The following is a 23,435-nucleotide window of genomic DNA, read 5'->3' on the forward strand; positions in this document are numbered from 1 at the left end:
TCATTGAGGAGGGCATTGAGCACGTGGCCTCTTCAGAAAGATGCCTGGGGTTTTCTGGTTCTGCAGAACCATTGCTGTCAGATGATGAGGATTTGTTGCTGTCCCTCTCTAGTAGACACTGTGGCCTAGGTAGGTTGTGTGATGAGACCTGTCATTCCAATACTCATCTGTGCAGGTGTGATCATCCTTGACCAAATAGTTCTTTGAGAATAGATCATACCGCAGCTGTCCATTTCAGACCAGGCTGCAGCAGGTGCTACAGAAACTGAAATTGCAAAATCCCTGAGATTTTACTTTTTGTCATATTTTAAGCTATATTCTAAACATGGAAATTACTTCTTTGGAGCCAAGATGGGAGAAAGCATCAGGCAATGGGATATCTTCTAAATCTCCTAAGTAGGGCACCTTTTAGTTTTCAGGCTAGATTATATGTCATAGCCATATAGAAAGTAGTGACCCTTCTCCTTAAGGCTCACTCCAGTGTGTGGTCCCTTAATTTGAACAAGTGAAAAGCTGATGATTGAGTAGAGTAGAGAATTCCTAGGGTCTGTGTAATTGTGTCTTTCTTCTCAGGCATTTGCAGAAGCCATCAGAAGGTGGGAGGGACAGTTCAGAAGGTTGTCCACAGTTAGCTTCCAGATCTCTCCAGGCACATCCATTGCTGGTGGGAATGCAAACTTGTGCAACCACTTTGGAAATCAGTGTGGCAGTTTCTCAGGAAATTGGGAATCAACCTACCTCAGGATCCAGCAATATCATTGGGAATATACCCAAGAGATGCCCAATCATACTACAAAAGCATTTGTTCAACTATGTTCATAGAAGTTCATATGTTCATAGTAACCTGAATGTTGGGATTTCCCCAAACCTGGTTTCAGAAGCTAAGGGTTTTTAACACTCGCCAGTGATACTCCCAAGGGAAATGAGAAATGATCTCTAGGCAGAAATAGAGATATCACTTGTTACATCAATCACAAAGTATAAATATGGGACCTGTGTTTATTAAATCTATAAATAAATAAAAATTTAAAATTTAAATATATATATGTATATATATTTCAGAGTGTTGACAGTATTGCATTGGTGTGGGCCTGTGTGTCTGTTCATGAAGCTTAGCTAGTCTAGATGACTAAGTATCAAGTAAGATACAGATAATTCCTTAAAATACATACATACTAAAAGGAAGATTTTTTCATAAACCCTAACGCCACTTAGATGGAGGAACTTATCACGTAGGTTTACTAAAGAGTGATTTCCATCTTCTCTCACAGACTGTAACTATGGGAATTTCACACGTATAAAAATAGTAGAAACTCCATGTGGCCATCACAGGGCTTCACCAGGTACACATGGAAGACTGAGCCTGGACAATCTCTGTATTTTCTCACTCAGCCAGCATCCTTAGGAAGGAAACTTGATTGCAGAGATTTTGAATTATTTTTTTTAACTGAGAAAGTCAGGAATCTTGTCCACTTTTCTGTTGCTATTTTATTATGAGTTATCCTGAAAACGAAATCTCGGTTTAATTTTGGCCTTATGAGTAGTGCCTGAAGTTTCCCGAACCCATCAGCAGGACATGGCTACCAGAACCAGGATGAGGGGCCCATTTTCTTTCCCAAGCTATCCTTCCATGGCCTCATAATTACCCTTGTCTTTATTTATTAAAATACAATTGAAATGCCACTACATTTTCCATTTTTGTCTAAAAGGAAAAAAGAAATATGATAGCTATAACTAATTTAAGAAACTATATACTATAATTATAATGACTATATACAATACATACAGGCAATGAATACATCAACAGTGTCTAGTTCATTTGCATTTGACAAGTTCAGAGAAAATATCTGGACTTGAAAAAATGACTGGAGTCTCTGTTGAAGATAAGTCTTAATCTGTTGTCTTTGTTTTAGTGGTTAATGAGCAAGTAAACACAAGTCTAGACATATATACTGTTTTCTAGACTCCAGGGGATTTAATATTCAGATGTACCAGGTTTAGGGTAGGATTTGCTTCTGTCTGGAAATTCATAGTCAAATGTGTAACAACAATGTCAGATCCTAGCCTCAAAATGTGTCTGAATCCCAGAGCTATTAATCCCTGTTTGTAAGTTAATAAAAATCTGTGGATGAGAATCCAAAAGCGCCTTTGTCAGAGGGTAGAAGAGTGGAGGAGAGATGAGAGATATGGTGACACAGGGAGGATCTAGACTATCCCCAGGCTATCAGCTCAGTCCCGGGGACTGGGATACTGGCTTCCTCTTCCAGCCTGGGCTTTTATACAGGGCTGGGCCCTGGGGACTCTGTCCTGCTCTTTGCTGCTTTTGGTCCTAGGATCCTAACAATGACGGGAAAGCACTGCCTGCTGCTCCTGCTGAGCCTCTCCTTGCTGTTATAATATTTTCAATAAAATAGCTTTATTTTTACTTATTTATTGTGTGTATTTATTTTTAACATATCTATGTCATGATGTGTGCAGGGAGAGGGAGAGGGAGAGAGAGAGAGAGAGAGAGAGAGAGAGAGAGAGAGAGAGAGAGAGAGAGAGAACCTAGCAAGAAGCAGTGCTCTCCTTCCTTCATGTGTGTTCTCAGGAATGAGCTTTGTGCTCCACTTTAATGCCCACACATATTAAGTTGTAAAATTATATAATTAGGCAAATGGTGATACATCTCAGTGGGTGAGGTCTTTTGCTACCAAATCTGATGACCTGTGTTCAATTCCCATGATAGTCATAGTAAGAGAAAAAATATTTCTGCAAGATTTCTCTTATCTCCAAATGCCAGATGTTGCAATGTGTCACACACATACTAAATGAATAAATAAATGCAATGAAAAATACATAATTACAATGGTGAAATTTATTTTTAATTTTAACAATTCCACCTTCTAAATTTTAAGAAATATGCCTTTTCCCAAGCATCACAATTAATATACATAGTACTTACATCAGCTCCAGAAGTTGGTTCTTACTTTGCTATCATAGAATCATGCTCTCACAATCATACTCAGCCCCTTATAAATGCTATCATTCCTATTTTGTTACATTTTCTTAGAACAGCTGCCACTCTTGTCTTCTTCACTTGTGTTATTGCTCTAGCTAAGTCTTCAAGTACTATATTGAATAGGTATGGAAAGTGTTGACAGCTTTGTCTCCTTCCTGAGTTTAGTGGAATTACTTTAAATTTAGATTGATGTTGGGTTTAAGCTAGCTGTAAATTGACTTTATTGTGTTTGGGATGGTCCCTAGTATCTCCAAGACTTTTATCATAAAAGAGTGTTGGATTTGTACCAAAAGCCTTTCTACATCTAATGAAATAATCATGTGGGTTTTTTCTTTCCTTCTGTTTTTATAGTTATCACATTTATCAATTTACATATGTTGAACCATCCCTACATCTCTAGGATGAAGTCTATTTGATCATGATAGATGACCCTTTTGATGTATTTTACTGAATATTTTTGCATCTATTTTTGCAAGTATTTTATTCAAATTTTTTGCATCTTTGTTCATAGGGAAATTGGTCTGTAATTCTCTTTCTTTGTTGAATTCAAGACCAGCATGGCCAGGGGTTTCTTAGGTAGAGTGTCTCCAGGTGTTGGTGGCTGACACAAAGGGAGGGGCTAATGAAGAAAGTCTAAGTCTGCACAGAGGTTTGCTGAGTTCCCAGGAAATGGAGGCAATGAGGAAGGCCAGGTCCCTGCACATGGCCTGCTACAGGGCTGTGGATAAGACTCCTAAAAGAGGTTTCTATATCAGTTCTTCCAAGAACATCATGGAAGAGCAGGAAGAGTGAATGCAAGATCTGGAGCATGGGCAGGAGTGTTAGGGAGTGCTGTCCCCTGCACATGCCGTGGCTACTGTGCTCATGGAATCACTGTAGCTATGGTTACCTAGATGCAAAGGGGGAATTGCTGGGGAATCTCAGGGCAGTTAGGGTGGGTAGGCTCAAGAACATTGTTCACATTAATAAAACTAAAATTATAATCTAAAAATAATAACATCCTCTTTCTACCTGCCTGGTCACTTGGCATTTTTTTTTCTTTAGAATATTATAGACAATTGGCAGACCAGGACTGAGCCAGTGACCTGGTCCAGAGCAGACCTGAGACAGCAAACTCCACTGGAACAGGTACGAGGGAGCAACTGCTGAGTGAGTGAGCCAGAGCCAGAGACAACTGAGGGTCTGCATATAAATCTGGGACCTTCAAGGAAGTAGACCTAAGCCAAGATCCCTGTTCATCTGAGCATGAGTCTAGGACCTCCAAGGAACAAGGCCTGATCCAGGACCTCTGCGGGTCTGGGCCTGAATCTGGAACCTCAGAGGGAGTAGGCAGGAACCAGAGATCTCTGCTGGTCCAGGCATGAGTCTGGTACCTCAGAAGGAGTAGGCCTAATCCAGAACCTCTATGAGTCCAGGCATTGGTCTGGGACATTAAAGGGAATAGGCAGGAACCAGAAACCTTTGCGGGTCTGAGGGTGAGTCTGGAACCTCTGAGGAAGTAAGCCTGAGCCAGGTCCTCTGTAGGTCTAGCCACACCTGAGCCTGGGAACTCTGAGGAAGTAGAGCAGAGCCAGAGTCCTTTACAGGACCAACCCAAAACCAGGGACCTCTGCAGGAAGAGATCTAGACCAGGGACATTTATAGAAACGGATCTGAGCTGACAACCTAGCCTAGAGCAAGCCTGAGACAGCAGACTTCAAGGGAATGGAGCAATGCCCAGAAGTGCTGAATGACTTTCAGGAACACAGAGTTACCAAAGTGGAAACTAGAACCATGGCACTGACTGTACCATGAGGAACAGCCATCTGAGCCTTAGATTTACTGGCACCTAGAAGATTAAATAACAGAATCACAGACAGCCTCAACAACACCTATTAGAGGAAAAGATGAGTAGAAAAAGTAAGAACACACACAACACTACAAAAAGCAACACAACAACAGTAAAACATAAAGACCCTACAACAGCAAGACCTGAAAAACCAAATGTAGATGAAGCAGAAGAAAATGACCTAAAAAATAACTTTAAGAGAATGTGTGAATCTCTTAAGGAGGAAATGAGAAATTCCCCTAAAGAAATGTAGGAAAAGACAAAAAAAAATTGGAAGACATCAGCAAATCCCTTAAAGAAAAAACAAGAAAAAGAAATCAAACATATGAAAGAAACTATTCAAGATTTGAAAACTGAAATAATGACAATAAAGAAAACACAAGCTAAGGGAATTATAGAAACAGAAATCATGAGAAAATGATAAGGAACCACAAACACAAGCATGAACAGCAGAATACAAGAGATGGAAGAGAGAATCTCAAGTGCTGAAGACACAATAGAGGAAATAGACTCGTCAGTCAAAGAAAACATTAAATCTAATAAAAGGTTAACTCAAAATATCCAGGAAATGTGGGACATCATGAAAAGACCAAACCTAAGAATAATAGGTATAGAAGAAGGAGAAGAAGTTCAAATCAAAAGCACAGAGAATATATTTAACAAAATCATAGAGGAAAACTTTCCCAACCTAAAGAAAGATATGCCTATGAAGATATAAAAAGCTTATAGAACACCAAATAGACTGGATAAAAAAGTCCCCTTGCCACTTAATATTCAAAACACTAAGCAGACAAAGAAAGAATATTAAGAGCTGCAAAGAAAAAAGGCCAAGTAACATACAAAGGCAGACCTATCAAAATTACACCTGATTTTTCATTAGAGACAAATGAAAGCCAGAAGTTCATGGTCAAGTGTTATGCTGACATTAAGAGACCACGGATGCCACCCCAGACTACTATACCCCCAAAAAACTTTCAATCACCATAGAAGGACAAAACAAGATATTTCATGACAAAACCAGATTTAACCAATACCTAGCCACAAACCCACCCCTACACAATATACTAGAAGGAGAATTCCAAACCCAGGAATTTGGCTACATCAAAAAAATCACAGACAATTGATGGTCTCAAAGCAGCAAATCCCAAAGAAGGTAAAAAGCACAAATTAACATCACCAACAAAGAAAACTAAATTAACAGAAAATAGCAATCACTGATCATTATTATCCCTCAACATAAATGGACTCAACTCACCTATGAAAAGGCACAGGCTAACAGATTGGATAAGAAAACAGAATCCACCATTCTTCTGCATACAAGAAACACATCTCAGCCTCAAAGACAGACATCATCTCAGAGTAAAGGGTTAGAAAAAAATATTTCAATCAAATGGGCCTAAGAAACAAGCTATTCTAATATCTAACAAAATAGACTTCAAACTAAAATCAATCAAAAGAGACAAAGAAGGTTACTTCATATTAGTCACAGAAAAAAGATCTATCTCAATACTGAACATCTATGCCCCAAATACAAGAGCACCCTCATATGTAAAAGAAACACTTCTAAAGCTTAAATCATACATTAAACCCCACACACTAATAGTGGAGACTTCAACACTCCACTCTCACCACTGGACAGGTGAATCAGACAAAAAATGAACAGAGAAATAAGGCAACTAACAGATGTTTTGACTCAAATGGACTTAACAAACATCTATAGGATATTCCATCCAAACAGAAAAGAATATACCTTCTTCTCAACACTTCATGGAACCTTCTCAAAAATTGACCACATACTCGGTAACAAAATAAACCTCAACAAATACAAAAAAAAAATGGAATAACTCCATGTATCTTATCAGGTCACCATGGTTTAAAACTAGAAGTCAACAGCAATGCTAATTCCAGAAAACCCATAAACACATGGAAATTAAACAGTACTCATATGAATCATCAATGGGTCGAGGAATAAATAAAGGGAGAAATTAAAGACTTCCTAAAATTTAATGAAAATGACTACACAACATACCCAAATGATGTGGCACAATTCTGTATTCTATCAATTATATTTTAAATAAACACTGATTGGTCAGTAGCCAGGCAGGATGTATAGGTGGGACAAACAGACAGAAAGTAGAGGTGGAAAAGGAGAACAGGAGTATTCTGGGAAGGAGGAAGCTCTTTCTCCAGTCCTGTCCAGACACCTAAAAAGCAGGATGTGACCTACCCCACTGAAAAATGTACTGAGCCATGTGGCTAACATATACTAGAATAATGGGCTAATATAAGTTATAAGAGCTAATACGAAGCCTAAGCTAATCAGTTTTATAACTTATAGAGACCAATGTGTGATTCTTTGGGACCTAACAACTGTGGGAACTGGGCAGGACAGAAACCCCAACAAGCAGGCCCTTCATGTTACACCCAAATTTATGGGACACAATGAAAGCAGTGTTAAGAGGAAAGTTCATAGCACTAAGTGCCTACATAAAGATGCTGGAAAAATCCCACACTAATGAATTAACAGAACATTTGAAAACTTTAGAAAAAAAGAAGCAAACTCTCCTAAGAGAACTGGACAGCAGGAATTAATCAAATTGAGAGCTGAAATCAACAAAATAGAAACAAAGAAAACAATACAAAGAATCAATGAGACAAAGAGTTGGTTCAGTGTGTGTGTGTGTGTGTGTGTGTGTGTGTGTGTGTGTGTGTGTGATTCAGAGATATACACTAAAAATTAAAAAAATTGCTTTTATACTGTTTTCCAGAGGACAAGAAGCCTGGCCATTGCTATAATCTAATATCTGTGTAGGCATCCGAATTGTTTTTTCCATGGGACAGAATTAAGCAATTACATTTGTTTGACATTCCTGTTACATCCATAGGTGTCAGGGCTATACCAGCATAATGTGGGTGGCATGACCTGACTTTTCTTTGTTTCGGTTCTTAAAATACCAGGCCCATGTTCTAACCATGAACAAATGTGTGACTCTCCTTAAGGGAGAGTCTGGATTAGCTGTTCTTACAATGAGTGTATATTATATTTTGGTGGCTCTCCAGCTAATTTCTAAATTTTGTTAAGCACCACCCTCCTTTAAACATTTCCCAGAGTGTAATTTATTATAATGTTAAATATTTAGAGACTTTTCATATAAAACAAAAGTGTAAGGGGGATTTATCAGGGTAGTCATGAGAGGAAAATGTGAGAATCTCAAGGTTATGCATCATTTTGGTTCATTTATCATCTTTCATATCTTATCCAGTTTCCTTTCTGTTGCTGTGACAAACCCAATGACCAAATGAAACCTGAGTGAGGCAAAGCCTTATTTCAGCTTGCACTGTTAAGTCACGGTCTGTCATTGAAGGAATTAAAAGCAAGGAACAGAAATCATGGAGGATTCACCCTGACTGACTCACTCACTCATTTCCGTTTAGCTAGATTTCCTCTACCTAGGGTTGACACCGTTCATACTATATTGTACCTTCTGACACCAATTTCCCAACAAGAACAAAAGCAGTGACTCACAGTCATGCTCACAAGTCAGAGTGATTCAGGCAGTTTTCCAGTTGATGTTCCCTTTTCCAAGGCGTGTCAAGTTGACAACATCTGACAGGGACATCTGCTTGATGTGTGTTAGGGACTATCCAGTATCTCTAAGGCTTCATCCATGGTGCCTGAACCTTCCGGACTCATCAGCAGGATACAGAACCCCAGTCTTACAATGAAGGGCTGGTTTTCCTTCCCAGGCTTTCCTCAAAGTCTTCTAACTTTTCCTGTCTGTGTATCCTATGTAAGAAGGATGACTATGACCTCGTGGAATATGGGCCTGAATCTGCTCTTTGCCCTTTCTGTTTTATTGAACAACTAAACAAAACCCAGGTATATACACCATTTCCATAAACACGGTTTTGACATTTGGATGCATCAGACTGAGAGAAGTAGTTTCCTTCTGCACAGAAAGGCAGCGCACAGTATGCAGTTGCACCCTCCAGACTCATAGCCGCCAGCTACGAGAATTGAGTCTCACAGCCATTAATCCTCATTGCAAAGTTGCCATGGCCAGTGCAGCAAATGCGAAAACATGGAGTCCTGGGAGAGAAGAGCAATGACCAAGCACAGAGAGATACACAGATTCTCTGGCTTCCCTTGAGGGACAAAAGAGAACAAGTTTACTTTAAAAAAAAACTTTATATTAAAGGAGAGAGCAGGCTGGCTTGATTACTAAGAGTGACAGGTCTCATCTAGAGGTTTAGGGGTTATCACAGCTCAGAGCTCCCTCCTGAACGTACTTCCCCCAAAAGCAGCACCTGAAGGCATTTTCCTTCTGGCCAGCAGATGGCACTGAGGTTTTCTGGAAAGACATGTGACCACCAAGAGGAGGATGAACTGAGTGGCAGGTTTACCTCGAGTTCAAGTCTTCCCTTGATGAGAGCTTTACAGGCCCTCTGCTATAGCAGCAGAAAGCTAGGAAAAATTTCTGGTATTTGGGCTTCCCTCTGGCTATATGCTAGGGTCATTTCCTGGGACCCTCCGGGCTGCCCCTCCCAATCTAGGCTTATGATATAAGCCTGTTTTGTGAGATGGGTCCTGAGTGCTGTCCTGCTTTCTGATGCCCTCTGGTCTGAAGATCTCACTGCGATGGGAAAACACATCTTGGTGCTCCTGATGGGCCTCACCTTGCTGGTGAGCTCCCTGCAAGGTGAGACCCCAGCAGATGGTAGGGTTTGCTGCTGGCAGGCAGACATACTGATGCCGCATATTGGGGCCAATAGGAGGTGTGAGGAACAAGGACTAGAAGCTGGATAAACATCAGAACTGATCCCTGCTTCATTCCCATGTCCACATCTCCTTTCTCCCTTTCCCTCTGCTGTATATAATCAAGGATGCTTCCCCTCCTCTGTCCTGGTGCTGATGCTCTGCCTCCCGCTCCTTGCCACCCTGCTCTCCTCCCTCTCTCCACCTTCCTTCACCTCTGTTCTCTGGCATATTCAAGCATCCTCACTTCCGCAAACTTAAATGTAAGTGGGTCTAAGTGGGAAAGGAAGCTCAGTGGCACGATGAAAACTAAAAGAATGCACTCGTCCAGTCCGGTGTGATAGAATGCCTCAGTCTTAAAGACAGGGTTCCTGCGAGATTCCAGTTGATCCTGCTCAGTCCTTATCAGTTAGCATAGAAAGAAGGGCTGTTTGGAAAGGTTGCTTGCTAAGATTGTCTGTCTGTCTGTCTGTCTGTCTGTCTTGGGAAAAAACTTTCAGGAAGGAGGGAATACAGACCCTCATAGACAGCCCTATAGGTGCAACTACCTTCCTCGTTCCCAAGTTCCTGGGACCCCTTTTATAAAGGGTCAAAGACATCCTTTTTCCTGTGGCAGACCCTTTAGTTTCCTATGGGAGAGAGGCTGCCCCTTGCTGTGTGAACTAGCAAATACAATTCTTTCTGGTGAGGTCAGATTCTGATCCCTTTCTGCTTTCTGTCTTTTCATGTTCTTAGAAATCTAACATTTGGTGCCAAGAGAAAAAAACAGAAAAGGCATCAGAGTCCATTGGTGGCCTGAGCCCTTTTTCATGGACCCCCCCCCCCTTGTTCTCATCTGTTCCAATGCCCAGGCACCTCAGTAGCCTAGCAGGGCCATCTGTCTCTCAGGCAGCCATTGACTGCTCTTCCTCTTGATGCCCCCTTCTCTCCTTTGGCTTTTCTGTCTCATTCTGACATAATCTGACTTACAGATGGAAGGATGGCTGTTCCTTTGACTAGACCGTGCTTTCACCATAGCCAAAATTTTGGAACCAGGAAACTAGTGATGTCTAACGGGAGGCACCCCAGGTAGTTCTTACCCTGAGACTCGGTAATAGGATCTGGGAGCTTTCCATGGGCCCACGAGCATTGTGGTTCAAAAGTTCCAGGAGTCTTCCACATGTCCTGCAGTCTCTTGACTCTGTCTGGGAAAATACCAAGACTTGGGATGCCCTCCTACTTTCCAGGAATATTTGGTAAACCTGAAACCCAAGGGACTCATCTGGTGGCTGGATTTGACCCCTGTTTTTACCTTTGTTCTGCACCCATTATGGATCTCAAATTACATACCTTTAACCTGTCTGTGGGCTAACCTAAGAAAGCTCCATTTGGGAGGCCTTGTACCAGTAACACTTGTGTAGATTTCAGTTCAAATCTGGCTTCAATGTACACTGGGCAATGTTCACTCCTGGCCCAAATTTTAAACTTAAGATTTTAATATCTAAATTGATTTAGATAACTTCATAAAACAAAATGGAGAATGGTCAGAGGACCCATATCACCACCACAGCTCATCCTTTTCCTTCTTATCCCTGCCTCCCAGTTCCTGCTTACACTCATGCCCAGAGCCCTAACCCCCTTCTCCCAAAAAGCTCTTCCAGCAGGTGAGGAGTAAAGCCAAGATAAGTTCTCAGCTGACTTAGCCTCTTGCACAGAAGGAATGTTGGCTGTGGGAACAACAGAGTGGGAGCTGCAATGAGGATGGAACTGAGGCGGCCCTCCTCGTTTGTCAGTCTCTGTCAAGACCCAGGCACCCTAGCGGCCTTGCCAACCAGTGAGTCCAGGAGCCTTCATCAGTTAGCTCTGCTCTTTACCTTGACTTTCAATTCTCTTCAAAAAGCTAATTCCAGGATGCATATCCTAACTCCCACCTCTATGTTCCCTTATGACACCAAATTCACAGTTTTGGAAAGTTATCCAGAATATCCAAGCAGTATCTTTGACAGTTTACTAGACAATCCTATAAAAATTACTCAATGGGATTGCAATTTTATTTTAAATTATCAATTAGATGCTGACTGTGATGGCTAGTTTTATACCAACTTGACACAAGCTAGAGTCATCAGAAAGGAGGGAGCCTCAATCGAGAAACCTCCTGTGTAAGATTAGGCTAATGGAAAGTCTCTAGGACATTTTCTTGATTAGTGATTGGTGCATGAGGGCCCAGCCCATTGTGAGTGGTGCCCCGTCTGAGCTGTTGGTCCTGGGTTCTATAAGAAAGCAGGTTGAGCAAGCCATGGGGAACAAGCCAGTAAGTAGCATCTCACCGTGGCTTTTATATCACCTCCTACCTCCAGGTTCCTGCTTGATGTGGGATTCCCCTCTGTATACTGTGAATACCATTAGTTAATAAAGAAGCTGCTTTGAGACTATTATAGGACAGAATAGGGCAAGGCAGGAAATCTAAGCAGATAGTTGTAGAGAGAGAGTAGGCAGAGTCAATGAGATGCCATATAGCCACCAAAAAAGACAGACGCCTGGGAACCTTACCAGTAAACCATGAACCTCATGGTAAAATATAAAATAATAGAAATGGGTTAATTTAAGACATAAGAGCTAACCAAAAATATGCTTAAGCTATTGACCAAATGGTATTTTAATTAATACAGTTTTAATTGATTATTTTGTGTCTGGACAGCCAGGAAACAAACAAGCAGTCTCTGCCTACAAAATGGCATCCAATGTGGGGCCCAAACCCACAATGCTGGGATTAAGGGTTTCATGCTCTACCAACTGAGATGTAGGCTCTTTTGCATACAGCTGTTCTACTTGAGTTCCTGCCCTGACTTTATTCAATGATAATCTACTGTGTGGAAGTGTAAGACTTTTACTCCAACTTGCTTTTGGTCATGGTGTTTTACCACAGTAATAGAAACCCTAACTAAGACACTGAATTTAACTGGTTTCTTTTTTTTTTTTTTTTTTTTTTTTTGGTTTTTCGAGACAGGGTTTCTCTGTGGCTTTGGAGCCTGTCCTGGAACTAGCTCTTGTAGACCAGGCTGGTCTCAAACTCACAGAGATCCGCCTGCCTCTGCCTCCCGAGTGCTGGGATTAAAGGCGTGCGCCACCACCGCCCGGCTTTAACTGGTTTCTTTACAAAGCTTCCAGGTGCTCATTCCTTATGCAGAAGCATGATGAAACAGACAGCTAAAGGAGTTATCTCACCCTTCCACAGAACTCTGGTACATGATCTAACAAGTTCTATAATTGCATTTAACCCTACGAAACAAAATAAGTGAATCTTTCCTTTTTAGGTTTTTTTTTAAACCTTTTTATTGTTTTTATTGAGCTTTATGTTTCCCCCACTCCCTTTCCTTTCTTCTTTCTCTGCTTCCACCCTCCCCTTTGCCCCCCTCCATGCTCCCAATTCTCTGGAGCTGTGGGTTGTATTCTGGTTATCCTTTCCTTGCTTTATATCTTCTATCCACTTATGGGTGAGTACATATCATGCTTGTCTTTCTGAGTCTGGGTTACCTCACTCAGGATGGTTTTTTTGTAGTTCCATCCATTCACCTCCAAATTTCATGCTGTCATTGTTTTTTCAGCTGAGTAATACTTCATTGTGTAAATGTACCACAATTTCTTTATCCATTCTTCAGTTAAGCTGCATCTGGATTGTTTCTAGGTTTTGACTATTAAGAATAATGCTGCTATTAATATTGTTGGGCAAGTGCTCTTGTGGTATGATTGAGTATCCTTTGTGTATATGCCCGAGTAATATCGATGAGCCTTGACATACATTAATTCCCAATTTTCTGAAAAAGCACTACTGATTTCCAGAATGATTGTACAAAATTGCAGTTCCACCAGCAGTGGAGGAGTATTCCCCTGACTCCACATTCTCTCCAGCATAAGTTGTCCTCAGTATTTTTGACCTTAGCCATTCTGACAGGTGTAAGATGGTATCTCAGAGTCATTTTGATTTGCATTTCCCTGCTGGCTAAGGATGTTGAACAATTCCTTAAATTCCTTTTAGCTATTTGACTTTCTTCTGTTGAGAATTCTCCATTTAGTATTCTACCTCATTTTTTAATTGCATTATTTGGTATTTTGTTGTCTAGTTTCTTGAGTTCTTTATATATTTTGGAGATCTGCCCTCTGTCAGATTTGGGGTTGGAAAAGATCTTTTCCCATTCTGTAGGCTGTCATTTTGTCTTTTTTATCATGTCCTTTGCCCTACAGAATCTTCTCAGTTTCAGGAGATCCTAATTTATTGATTGTTGTTCTCAGTGTCTGTGCTACTGATGTTCTACTTAGGAATTGGTCTCCTGTGCCAATGCTCTTAAGTTAATCTTGATGTAAAATATTTTCCTCTCTGATTTTGTCTCTTAAATGATCTCACAAGTTTGTAAGTCATTACTTCCTGACTCATGTTCTGGAACTTTGCCATTTGTTATGGTTTATTGTGATCCTTTGGATGGATTCTCCTCTGGTGCATGCTTATTACTGTTCCTTCTGCATTGCCCCTTTTGTTAGCTCGAAGCACTTTAAGATAGATCAGTGAGCTCTGAAGTGGAAACTAATGGGCTATGGGCCATCCAAATCACTCCTCTTCTTGCTACTCTGGGTGTGGTTAAGGACTCAACTAAAACAGCTGGACTGAAGACTTCTTTTCATCAATTAACATCCCTGTCTCTGAAACTCTCAGAAAACCTTAAAGAAATTTCTGATCAGCTTAATTTCCTTCAGCACCAACTCATTCTTTAGCTGCTGCAGTCTTTCCAGACTAAAAACCTCTGGATCTGACTCCTGCAAAGACTGGGATTTGAATCATTCTGCACCAATAATGTCACTTCAGTACCAAGAACTCCTAACTGACTCAATTGGTCCCAGAAACACAGGGACCAGACAAAAAATTCAGTCACAAGCCACCCGTGTATGAGCTTTTGGTTCCCTCCCACTCTGGCTCTTCCCTTAGATCACATATTTCTTCCTTATTATCCTAAACCATGAATAAAATGCTGCATGTTAGCTTTTCCTATAGTTCTCACATACTACAAGAGCTTCATTTGTTCCAGATACAGCTTCAAAAAGACATTTTAGATGCTCTAGAGAAACCTTGGATGCCAGGGACTGTCATCCCTTTGACTTCAGGTCAGACACAATTCTCTAAATTAGTCCTCCATTTTTTCCTGCTCCATTTTTTCAACACTCTGCTGCTCCTTATTGCTTCTGGTAGCTTACTTTGGTGCAGCACTCCTGATGATGGCACTAGTCATTGTCACTTTGAATCACTAGACCTGGAAGGAAATATGCCACACTCTTACCATCTTCTACTCTTTCCACAATCTGGAAAATCTATCTGTTGTTCTCCTCCAGCTTGTCACTTCTACTAGCATCATGTCCATTCTGACCTGACCCACCCCTCCCAAATAAACACAAGGAAAGTCCCCCTCCCTATATAGAAGCCCTATTTATAGACACCCCCCTCCTCTCACAGCTCACTGTGTCTCTTCCACCTTTACTCTTGTGCCTTCTTTTACTTTTTTGGGTAGTCTCTCAGTGTTAGTCTGTAACCGAACATCTGTTTTGAGCCCTCCAAAGTTTCTCCAGGAAAGCATGATGGCAATCCCATCGTTCATTGTGGCTAAACAAGTTAAAACTCCTCCTGCTAAGTGACCAGAAGATCCTTGAGTCAATGGACCCTGGACTACCCCTCTTCCAATAATAGCTTTCCTTAGCTTGAAGCAGTCAAGAAAGCCAATTCCCCCATTCTCCCTTCTTTCAATGACCCTACTCCCTATCTCTTTCTATGCTTGTCTGTCAGGGTCAAGACTATAGTTGACTTTGCTCAACCTTTATCAGTCAGAACAGAGAGCAATGGCTACTGAAACAAGCTGCTTCCCAAGATAGTCTGCCTCACCTTGGGCAAATACTTCCAAAAAGATGAAACTCCAAACCAGAATAGCCCCTTAGACCACAGCAATTTTTTCACCCCAAATCCCCTCACCCTGCCCCTATAAATGGAGTCAGACAGCTTTCCCCTCAGCGGATCCCTCCATTTCCTAGAGAGGAGAGACCTCCCTTTGCTGTGTGTATTAATAAATACAACCCTGTCTGGTGAGGTCAAACTCTAGTCTCTTTCTGCCTTCTGTATCTTTATGCCATCTCAGAAATAGAACACCACATGGTGGGTTAGGCACCCCACATCAGAGCTTTGATTTTTCATCCTGATAACTCGGTCCATTCTCAGGGCATGAAGTTGGGGAATCTTCCAACTCTACTTCAACTTTCCCATGGTTGTGACCTTTCCTGAAAGGGTTAGCTCAGCATGCAGCCAGCTTCTTCCATGGCTATTGTTTATTTTTCATTAACCAGAGCCACAGGCTCAGCTACCATGGATGCTTGAGGCTGGGCCTTCAGTGAGCCCCTTAAGTGAGACACTTGCTTTTGTCTTTTCAGCTTTGACATGTTTCGTGTGTGCTAGGTTCAATTCTAAGGGGATTTGTGAGAAAGGAGAAGGTTGCTGTACAGCTAAACCTGGTGAGAAATGTGCCTCGCTTCTACTGTACAGAGGTATGTAAGTCTGGGAGCTCTGAGGGCCATCTTGCTTGTCCTACAGTCATGAATCCAACTCCAGAAAGCTGATGGCAAATGCAGAGACTGAAGGAGGATGTGTCTGCTGGCTGTTGTCAGACCAACAAATTATTTTAAAAAAAAATACTTCTGAAGGTGTCTGGGCGATTGTTGGTGATTTTTGGGTCAAATATACTCTGATATGATAGGAATTAGATTGTATAATTCCATTCCGCACTTTTGGGAATGGAGTTCTACCTGCGGGTTAGAGTAGGGGTTGAGGGATGGTGACAGCAGAGGGCCACCTCAGTTATACCTGTGTAGCAGATGTACCTTTCACCTAGAAGCCTGGCTCTCACTTACTGAGGCTTTTGCTCTTTTCATTAATATTTATAGTTTGCCTCTTGTCTTTCTTCCTCTCCAGATGGCAAAATCCAGTTTGGAGTCCAGAGATGTGCTGACCTGTGCTTCAACGAGAATGTTGTGAATGGAAATAGAACAATACAAATGAAATGTTGCAATGACAAGTCTTACTGCAATGGGCTAAAAGCCTGATACTTTGCATGGCTCTACTCTGGGTGAGCCCTCGCTCCTTCCCTGTGCTCCTGTAGCCTCGCTGCTCACCAGCGTGTATTTAGCATCAGCTGTTGATACCTCAACAGTGCTCTATTTCCTCTAACCAGGGCATACGTTTCTTGATACGCCATTCAGATTTCAAATGAAATAGTAGCTTCAACCAATGGTTATTTCATAGACATCTGCCCCAGTCATCTCACAGGCACATCTAGACTTCTGCTTATTAAATCTGTTAGACATCCTTGGTGCCATCAAGTGACTAGATCAGACATCACAGGCTACCGGTTTTTAGAATTTTGAATAGGCCATGATATATATTTGTATATATTGAAATATAAAAAGTTATATATTACAAATATTAAAACCATTGTAGCTTCTATTTTCTTCAGTGTTGTTCATTGAGTCAAAGCCATGGCGCATACCAGAAAGCACTCTCTACTGACCATGTCTGGAGTCCTCATCCTGCTTTCTATATCATGTATTGTAGATGTTTTTTTATGTCTACATGTATATTATAATATGCTGTTGGGTGCTGTGTAATACATTTTATGCTGTATAAAATTTATTTTACTAGTTCTATATAGTAATTTGGAATCTCTTCTACTTATTTATTTATTTTGTGTGTTTGTGTTAATGTTCACATGCAGTGGCACGTGTGCCAATGTCAGAGTCAACTTGTGAGAGTCGTACTTGGCTTCCACCATGCTGGTTCTGAAAACTGAACTCAGTGATAAGGCTTGGCAGAGCAACATCACATTGCATTCTCACAGTCATGTGAGAGCTGCTCCATGTTTGTGCCAGCACTTGGCACTGTCGGTCATCAGTGTGTTTGTTCTCTTGTTTCAGCCGTCGTAACTATGAATGTGGATGGATCCACTTCTCTATGAAAAGTAACATTAAATATATTTTACTTGCTAGTTTTTAGAATATTCACTGAATTTCAGGTTTTATTCTAATGGCCCTGCATTTCTATGTTATTTTGTCTTTTTCTTTTAGAGTTTTCAATGTTTTTTCTTTGTTCTGTACATTTAGTGTTTTGGTTATTGTGTGATATGGGGAATTCACATTTTGTTCCAGTCTATTTGGTGCTCTGTATGCATTTTATATCTTGATAGGCACCCCCATTTTCAGATTGGGAAAACTTTCTTTTTTATGATTTTGTTGAAAATGTTTTCTTTGCCTTTGATCTGGGTTTCTTCTTCTTCATCTGTTCCTGTTATTCATGATTTGGTTTTTTCGTGGTGTCTCAGATTTCCTGGATGTTTTGTGCCTGAGTTGCTTTTTTTTAATGCTGAGTTTTGTTTTGTTTTGTTTACACTTAACATTTTCTTTGATGAAGGTGTCCATTTCTTCTATTGTATCTTTAATACCTGAGATTCTCTCCTATATTCTGTTGGTAAGGCTTGCCTTTGAGGTTCCTGTTCAAGTTCCTAAATTTCTTTTATTTTTAATTTTACCTCAACTGTGTTTTCCTTACTGACTCTGTTTCTTCTTTCTTTGCATTTTTTGAGACAAGATTTCTCTGTGTAACCCTTGAATTCACTCTGTAGAGCAGGTTAGTTTTGAACTCAGAGATCTGCCTGCCTCTGCTTTCTGAGTGCTGGGAATAAAGGTGTGTACCACCACCACCTGGTATATTATTTCTATTTCTACTTACAAATCTTGAATGGTTTTCTTCATTTCCTTCCACTGTTTGTTTGTTTTCATAGATTTTTTGAAGATATTTATTTCCTCTGTAAGGACCTCTAACATATTCAAAAAGATTATTTTAAAGTCCTTGTTTGGTGCTTCAGCTATGCTGTTTTTCTCAGCATGTGGTAGGGTGGCTGAGTTTTAGGAAATACATATTGTCCTGGCTGTTATTTTGCTTTTATGCTGTTGTTTAGGCATCTGGGTTTGAGATGGCTGTGATTGTAGGTGCTGATATCTGATCTTGTGTTCATTGGGTGGGTGTTTCATCCTTGGTTTCTGTTGCCCTCTCTGGTTCTTAGGAGATTATAGTAGCTGTGGGTTGCTTAGTTGAGAAAGCTTCCGAGAACCTGCCTGGTGTGGCCACTGGAGGTTCTGGTTAGAATGAGCTTCCTGGTATTGGGAGCTGACACTTAAGGCTGAAACTGAACAGATGGGGATGCCACCAGGATCTGCTTCTTCCCCAGCAGGTGGAGAGGGAGGAGAGGCCACAGCCAGCAATTTGTTACAGAGCTGGGGATGAGACGGTTGGGGAAAGTAAAGAGGATTGTGATTGGAGGAGAGAAAGATCTGGCCAGTGTGGGTGGTGGGTTCCCAGGGGGTACCTACTGAAGTTCAAGGTACAGCCAAAGGGCAGTGTAGCTAGGGAGGCTGTAGGAGAGGATCTGCATGGAGGCCAGTGGGGTAAGACAGAAAGAAAGAGGAGATCACAGCAAATGGTCTACTACTGAGCTGGGGATGAGACTGGGGTGTCGGATTTGCAGGAGAGGAGGGAGAGTGAAAGTCTGAAGATTGTCTATCTCCATTCCCAGCTGGCTTGGCCAGTAGAAGTTTCTAGGGAGAGCCTGTGGGAGCTAGTGATCAAGACAAAATCTGTTCAGAACTGTTAAATATTTGTAATACTCTTTTGCCAAAGAATCAATGACCTGATGTTTTGTATACTTAGCAAAATTTTACTTTTACCTTAAAAGCTGTATTTGCTGGGTGTAGAATTCAGGCCAGGGGATGTGTGTGTGTGTGTGTGTGTGTGTGTGTGTGTGTGTGTGTGTGTGTGTATTTCTATTCGCATTTGAAAAATATGACTCTTGTCTCCTGTATGACAAAGTTTCTGATGAATATTCTAGGGTAATTCCTTTCTTTGGTGATCAATGACGAAGTGCTCCTTTCTCTATATCTTTGGTTATTTTGAAGAAAATTGAAGGTGATGTTTTAGTGTTCACTATTTATCCTCTCAAGGATTCTGTCAGCTTTGCTGGATCTATATTTTATATGTTGTATTATTTTTGCAAAAATAATGGCTACCATGTTTACAAGTGCCAATCATGACCATTTCTTCTTTTGTTCCAAACAATGAATCATATACACAAAGTTGTTTGGTATTCATAGCTCCTAGGCTGCTTCTTTATTCTTGTTTTTCTGTTTATGCTTTACTGCGAAATTATTTATTTATGTTTATTTAGTTGGTAATGGAATGTATAAGTAATAATAAGTCTCTGTGTGCATTTATTTGGGAGCTGTATGACAGGCCCACCAAAGAACAAAGAGCCAAGAAAACAAAGAGGCAAGGAATAAAAACATCCAACAACACAGGACCCCATCAATTTTTTTCTTGGTTTTTCAAGATAGAGTTTTGTTGTAGCATTGGAGCCTGTCCTGAAACTAACTCTTGTAAACCAGGCTGGCCTCATACTCACAGACAGTACACCTCCGGAGTGCTGGGATTAAAGGAATGCACCACCACCACCCACCTGACCCCATCAATTTATTATTATGTTGAAACCTCTTTATGCTAATACTTGATTCTAAAATAATAAACAATATTTCCTGTGGCTGGCACATTAGAAAACAAGTCACAGCACTTCCCGTTGGTGTCATTTAACAGTGAGCCCAGATTTGAATTCTCTACTTGTAACCCCACCGGCAGGGTCAGCTATTCAGGGTCCCCTGAAGGGGAGCTTACCTGAAAGACATGGGCTGGAGAGAGAAATGGAGACCAAGCAAGATTCTATTGTCAAGGTCTCCATTTATTGGGGTGAAAATTACAGCTTATATAGCCCTTGAAAGAGGAACTTGACATGGGGTGGAGGTAGGAGCAGGCAGGAACCTTGCCGGGGTAACAGAAGGTCATCAGTCAGCACCTGGTGTAAACTGAAATATGTGATCCATTAACATTGGAATAAGGGGCAAGTTCCATTAACAGATAGTTCTCAAGATAGTTGGGATGTGGGGTGGGTTCTCCGTAAACATCCTTAGGGCAATGACCTCTGCTATCCTTTAGGACAATGGGCCCTGACATCTACTTCTCTCTTTGTGTCTTGTGTCATCTCTCTCTGTTGTGGGTGAATCTATGCCTGTCTGAAGACTGTCACCCATGTCTCTCTGTGTGTCTGTGTGCCCCGTTAAATAATGATGTTTGCTCTCTCTCTTCTACTGAATAACAAAGAAAACGTCACATAGTGAATGAATGAAGGATGCTTTACAGGAACCTTCAACAGAGTTTTATATGGTTAAATTCACTGACTCCAATGACCCCAACTGACCTAAATAACAAACAATTTATAAACATTATTGGGTATCAAGAAATATCTGTATGCTGCTTTCAACACTTGCATTGGAGTTTCATTTTATAAGGGCTTTCAGCCTATTGTTTCCATTACTTATTACCATAATATATATACAAACATACATATGTAAATAGAGTCTTTTCTGTCCTGCCTGATCCCTATAGGGAGTGCCTAGGATAAGCCTCTTCGTCGTGGCCCACGTAAGACGCTGTGGGAATCCCCCATGCTGCAGTTCAAGCCCACAGTAGCCAGCGGACACTGTTCTGTACTTCAGCCTGCAATGAGAGACATGAATTATAAAGCTGTTTTTGACTAGGTTTTTGCGTGTCTAGAAGCCCTTTTTAAGATTTCTCAGGCTTTATGTGGATGCACCAAATGTAAACATAGGCTTTTTTGTCCCACCTGCTCCCACAGCAGCTTTTAATATAATCACTCAGAGGCTTAATTTTAATTACAACTGCTTGGCCTATTGCTAAGGTTTATTACTAACTGACTTTTACAACTTAAATAAACTAATTTCTATTAATCTATATTTTCCCATGTTGCTTCGTGGCATTGTCTGTTCTCTAGTATATCTTGTTGCTCAAGCACCTCACTAGCATCTGCCCAGACACCATCCTTCTCCTCCTGCAATGCTGCTTGGATTTCAGCTCTATTCTGCTTTGCCATAGGCGAAATCAGCTATTTTATTAACCAATAGGAATAAAACATGTTCACAGCATTTCCCCCTCTCTGTCTAATCAAAAGGAAAGTTTTTAATTTATCATAGTAAAGTTAATACAATAAAACAATTATTAAGTAAGAATTGCAGTTACAATATTTAGTTTATTTTTATTTGACAAAATTGGAGAAAATGTTAAATTATCTACCCTATCTTGGTGAGTCTAAATTTTCCTATCTAATTTACCTATTATTATAACTAAGAAAAACTATGACTATAATTATCTAGTCTTCAACCCTGTCAAAGACCTGAGAAGGAAAAATATGACCTGAGTAAGCAGGAGGTGAAAGCAAGTGACTCCTAAAAATAGCTGACTGCCTGGACAGTCATCCAAGGTTTTTCTGTTATGTTGGGGCATCCAACGTTGGCTTATAGGCCTAGAATATCTGACAGATTATTTTCAGAAGCAGGAAAATTTGAAGAACTGTCCTACCTTGTCTTGGCAAAGTTCAGCAGTTGCTTTTCTTTGTATTCTGCTTGTCCAGATTGGAGAGAGTACTTACTGTCAACAGTAGATGCAAGGACAGTTTTTTGCCTAATAGTCCAGTTTTGCCAAGAAGAAAACAAACTCCATATGGTGGCCACTATCTTCTTAGGAGCAGACTGGTGCTTCCAGTAGCAGATGTGTGTTATGTCAAAAGAATTCTAAGTTATTTAAACATTTTAAATGTAATATTCTGTAATATTCTGTAGGTCTTTGAAGTGTTTGAAGACTACCTATCCATCTGAAACGTATCTCAGTATATCCAGAAAACCTAACTAACATAATCTTAAGTTTGACCATTATAGATGACAATCTGTATTTCTTAATTATACATAATATTTTAAAAGAGATGCATAAACATAATACCTTAAACAAGAGTAGAAATATGCATACAGTATAATAAAATTAAACTTAAATTTATATCAATAAACTAAAATTCATGCCAATGTAAAATATTTTGAGATTAACAGTTGTTTTTAGATTAAGATAGATTTAAAAATCTACCATTTTTCATTTTTATATCATATCCCCATTTATTCTTTTAGAAAGACATTGACTATAACCAATAACAATTTGTAACCAATATCCCTTAAATGAAAATAAACATCTATAAACAATATTTTGGGAATTTGGGTATAGTTCTCTAGACTACTTCCTGCTGATTGTCTGGCACTGCTAATCTTATAGGGACCCTCAAAAAAATTTAAAATTATAGTTAAATCTTGACTGTAGTAGTCTGTGAGGCTGGATCTCCTGAGCAGCCCTGAAACTGTTTTAGATGTTGGATCACCTGTACCATTTTTATTTTTGTCTGGTATCCTTGTTCTGAAAATACACAAAACTTTTAAACATAACATATATATTTGTAAAATTGATTATGCATTGTATATAAGCCATCTAAAGATGATATTTTGCTATATGATTGAGCAGGCAAAATATATTTTATGTGTTGGAGTCCATAAATGGAAATACAGCAGATGACAACTAGTGTTCAGTTATCAATCCACCAAAGAAATGAGTCTCTGATGGAGGCTAATCCTATCTAGACAAGGCCTGCAGGGCTATAGACTCTGGAAACTGTTGCTCAAATTTGCTAAAGCAGCTTGGTGTCTACCCTATACCTGTAGTGTGTAATCTCATGTGCTTTATATATGTAATCTCATGATTACATTTCCATCTTAAGGGCACATGTATCTGTGTATGGTCAGGAAGATGACTTTTCATTTAGCTATATAATTTCAATGTATAGAAAATATACTAG

At 40.2% G+C, this 23,435-nt stretch overlaps 1 protein-coding gene across 1 annotated transcript; it reads left to right on the top strand.

The window, feature by feature from the left end:
* Positions 1-9,468: 9,468 nt before the first annotated feature.
* Positions 9,469-16,695, top strand: LOC119809315 (prostate and testis expressed protein 14-like). The gene is made up of 3 exons (XM_038322163.1): positions 9,469-9,529; positions 16,027-16,140; positions 16,565-16,695. Exons 1-3 carry the CDS (start codon positions 9,469-9,471, stop codon positions 16,693-16,695), a joined length of 306 nt encoding a protein of 101 aa, XP_038178091.1.
* Positions 16,696-23,435: the final 6,740 nt, after the last annotated feature.

Source organism: Arvicola amphibius, chromosome 3, assembly GCF_903992535.2.
Source record: "Arvicola amphibius chromosome 3, mArvAmp1.2, whole genome shotgun sequence".
Taxonomy (NCBI): Eukaryota; Metazoa; Chordata; class Mammalia; order Rodentia; family Cricetidae; genus Arvicola; species Arvicola amphibius.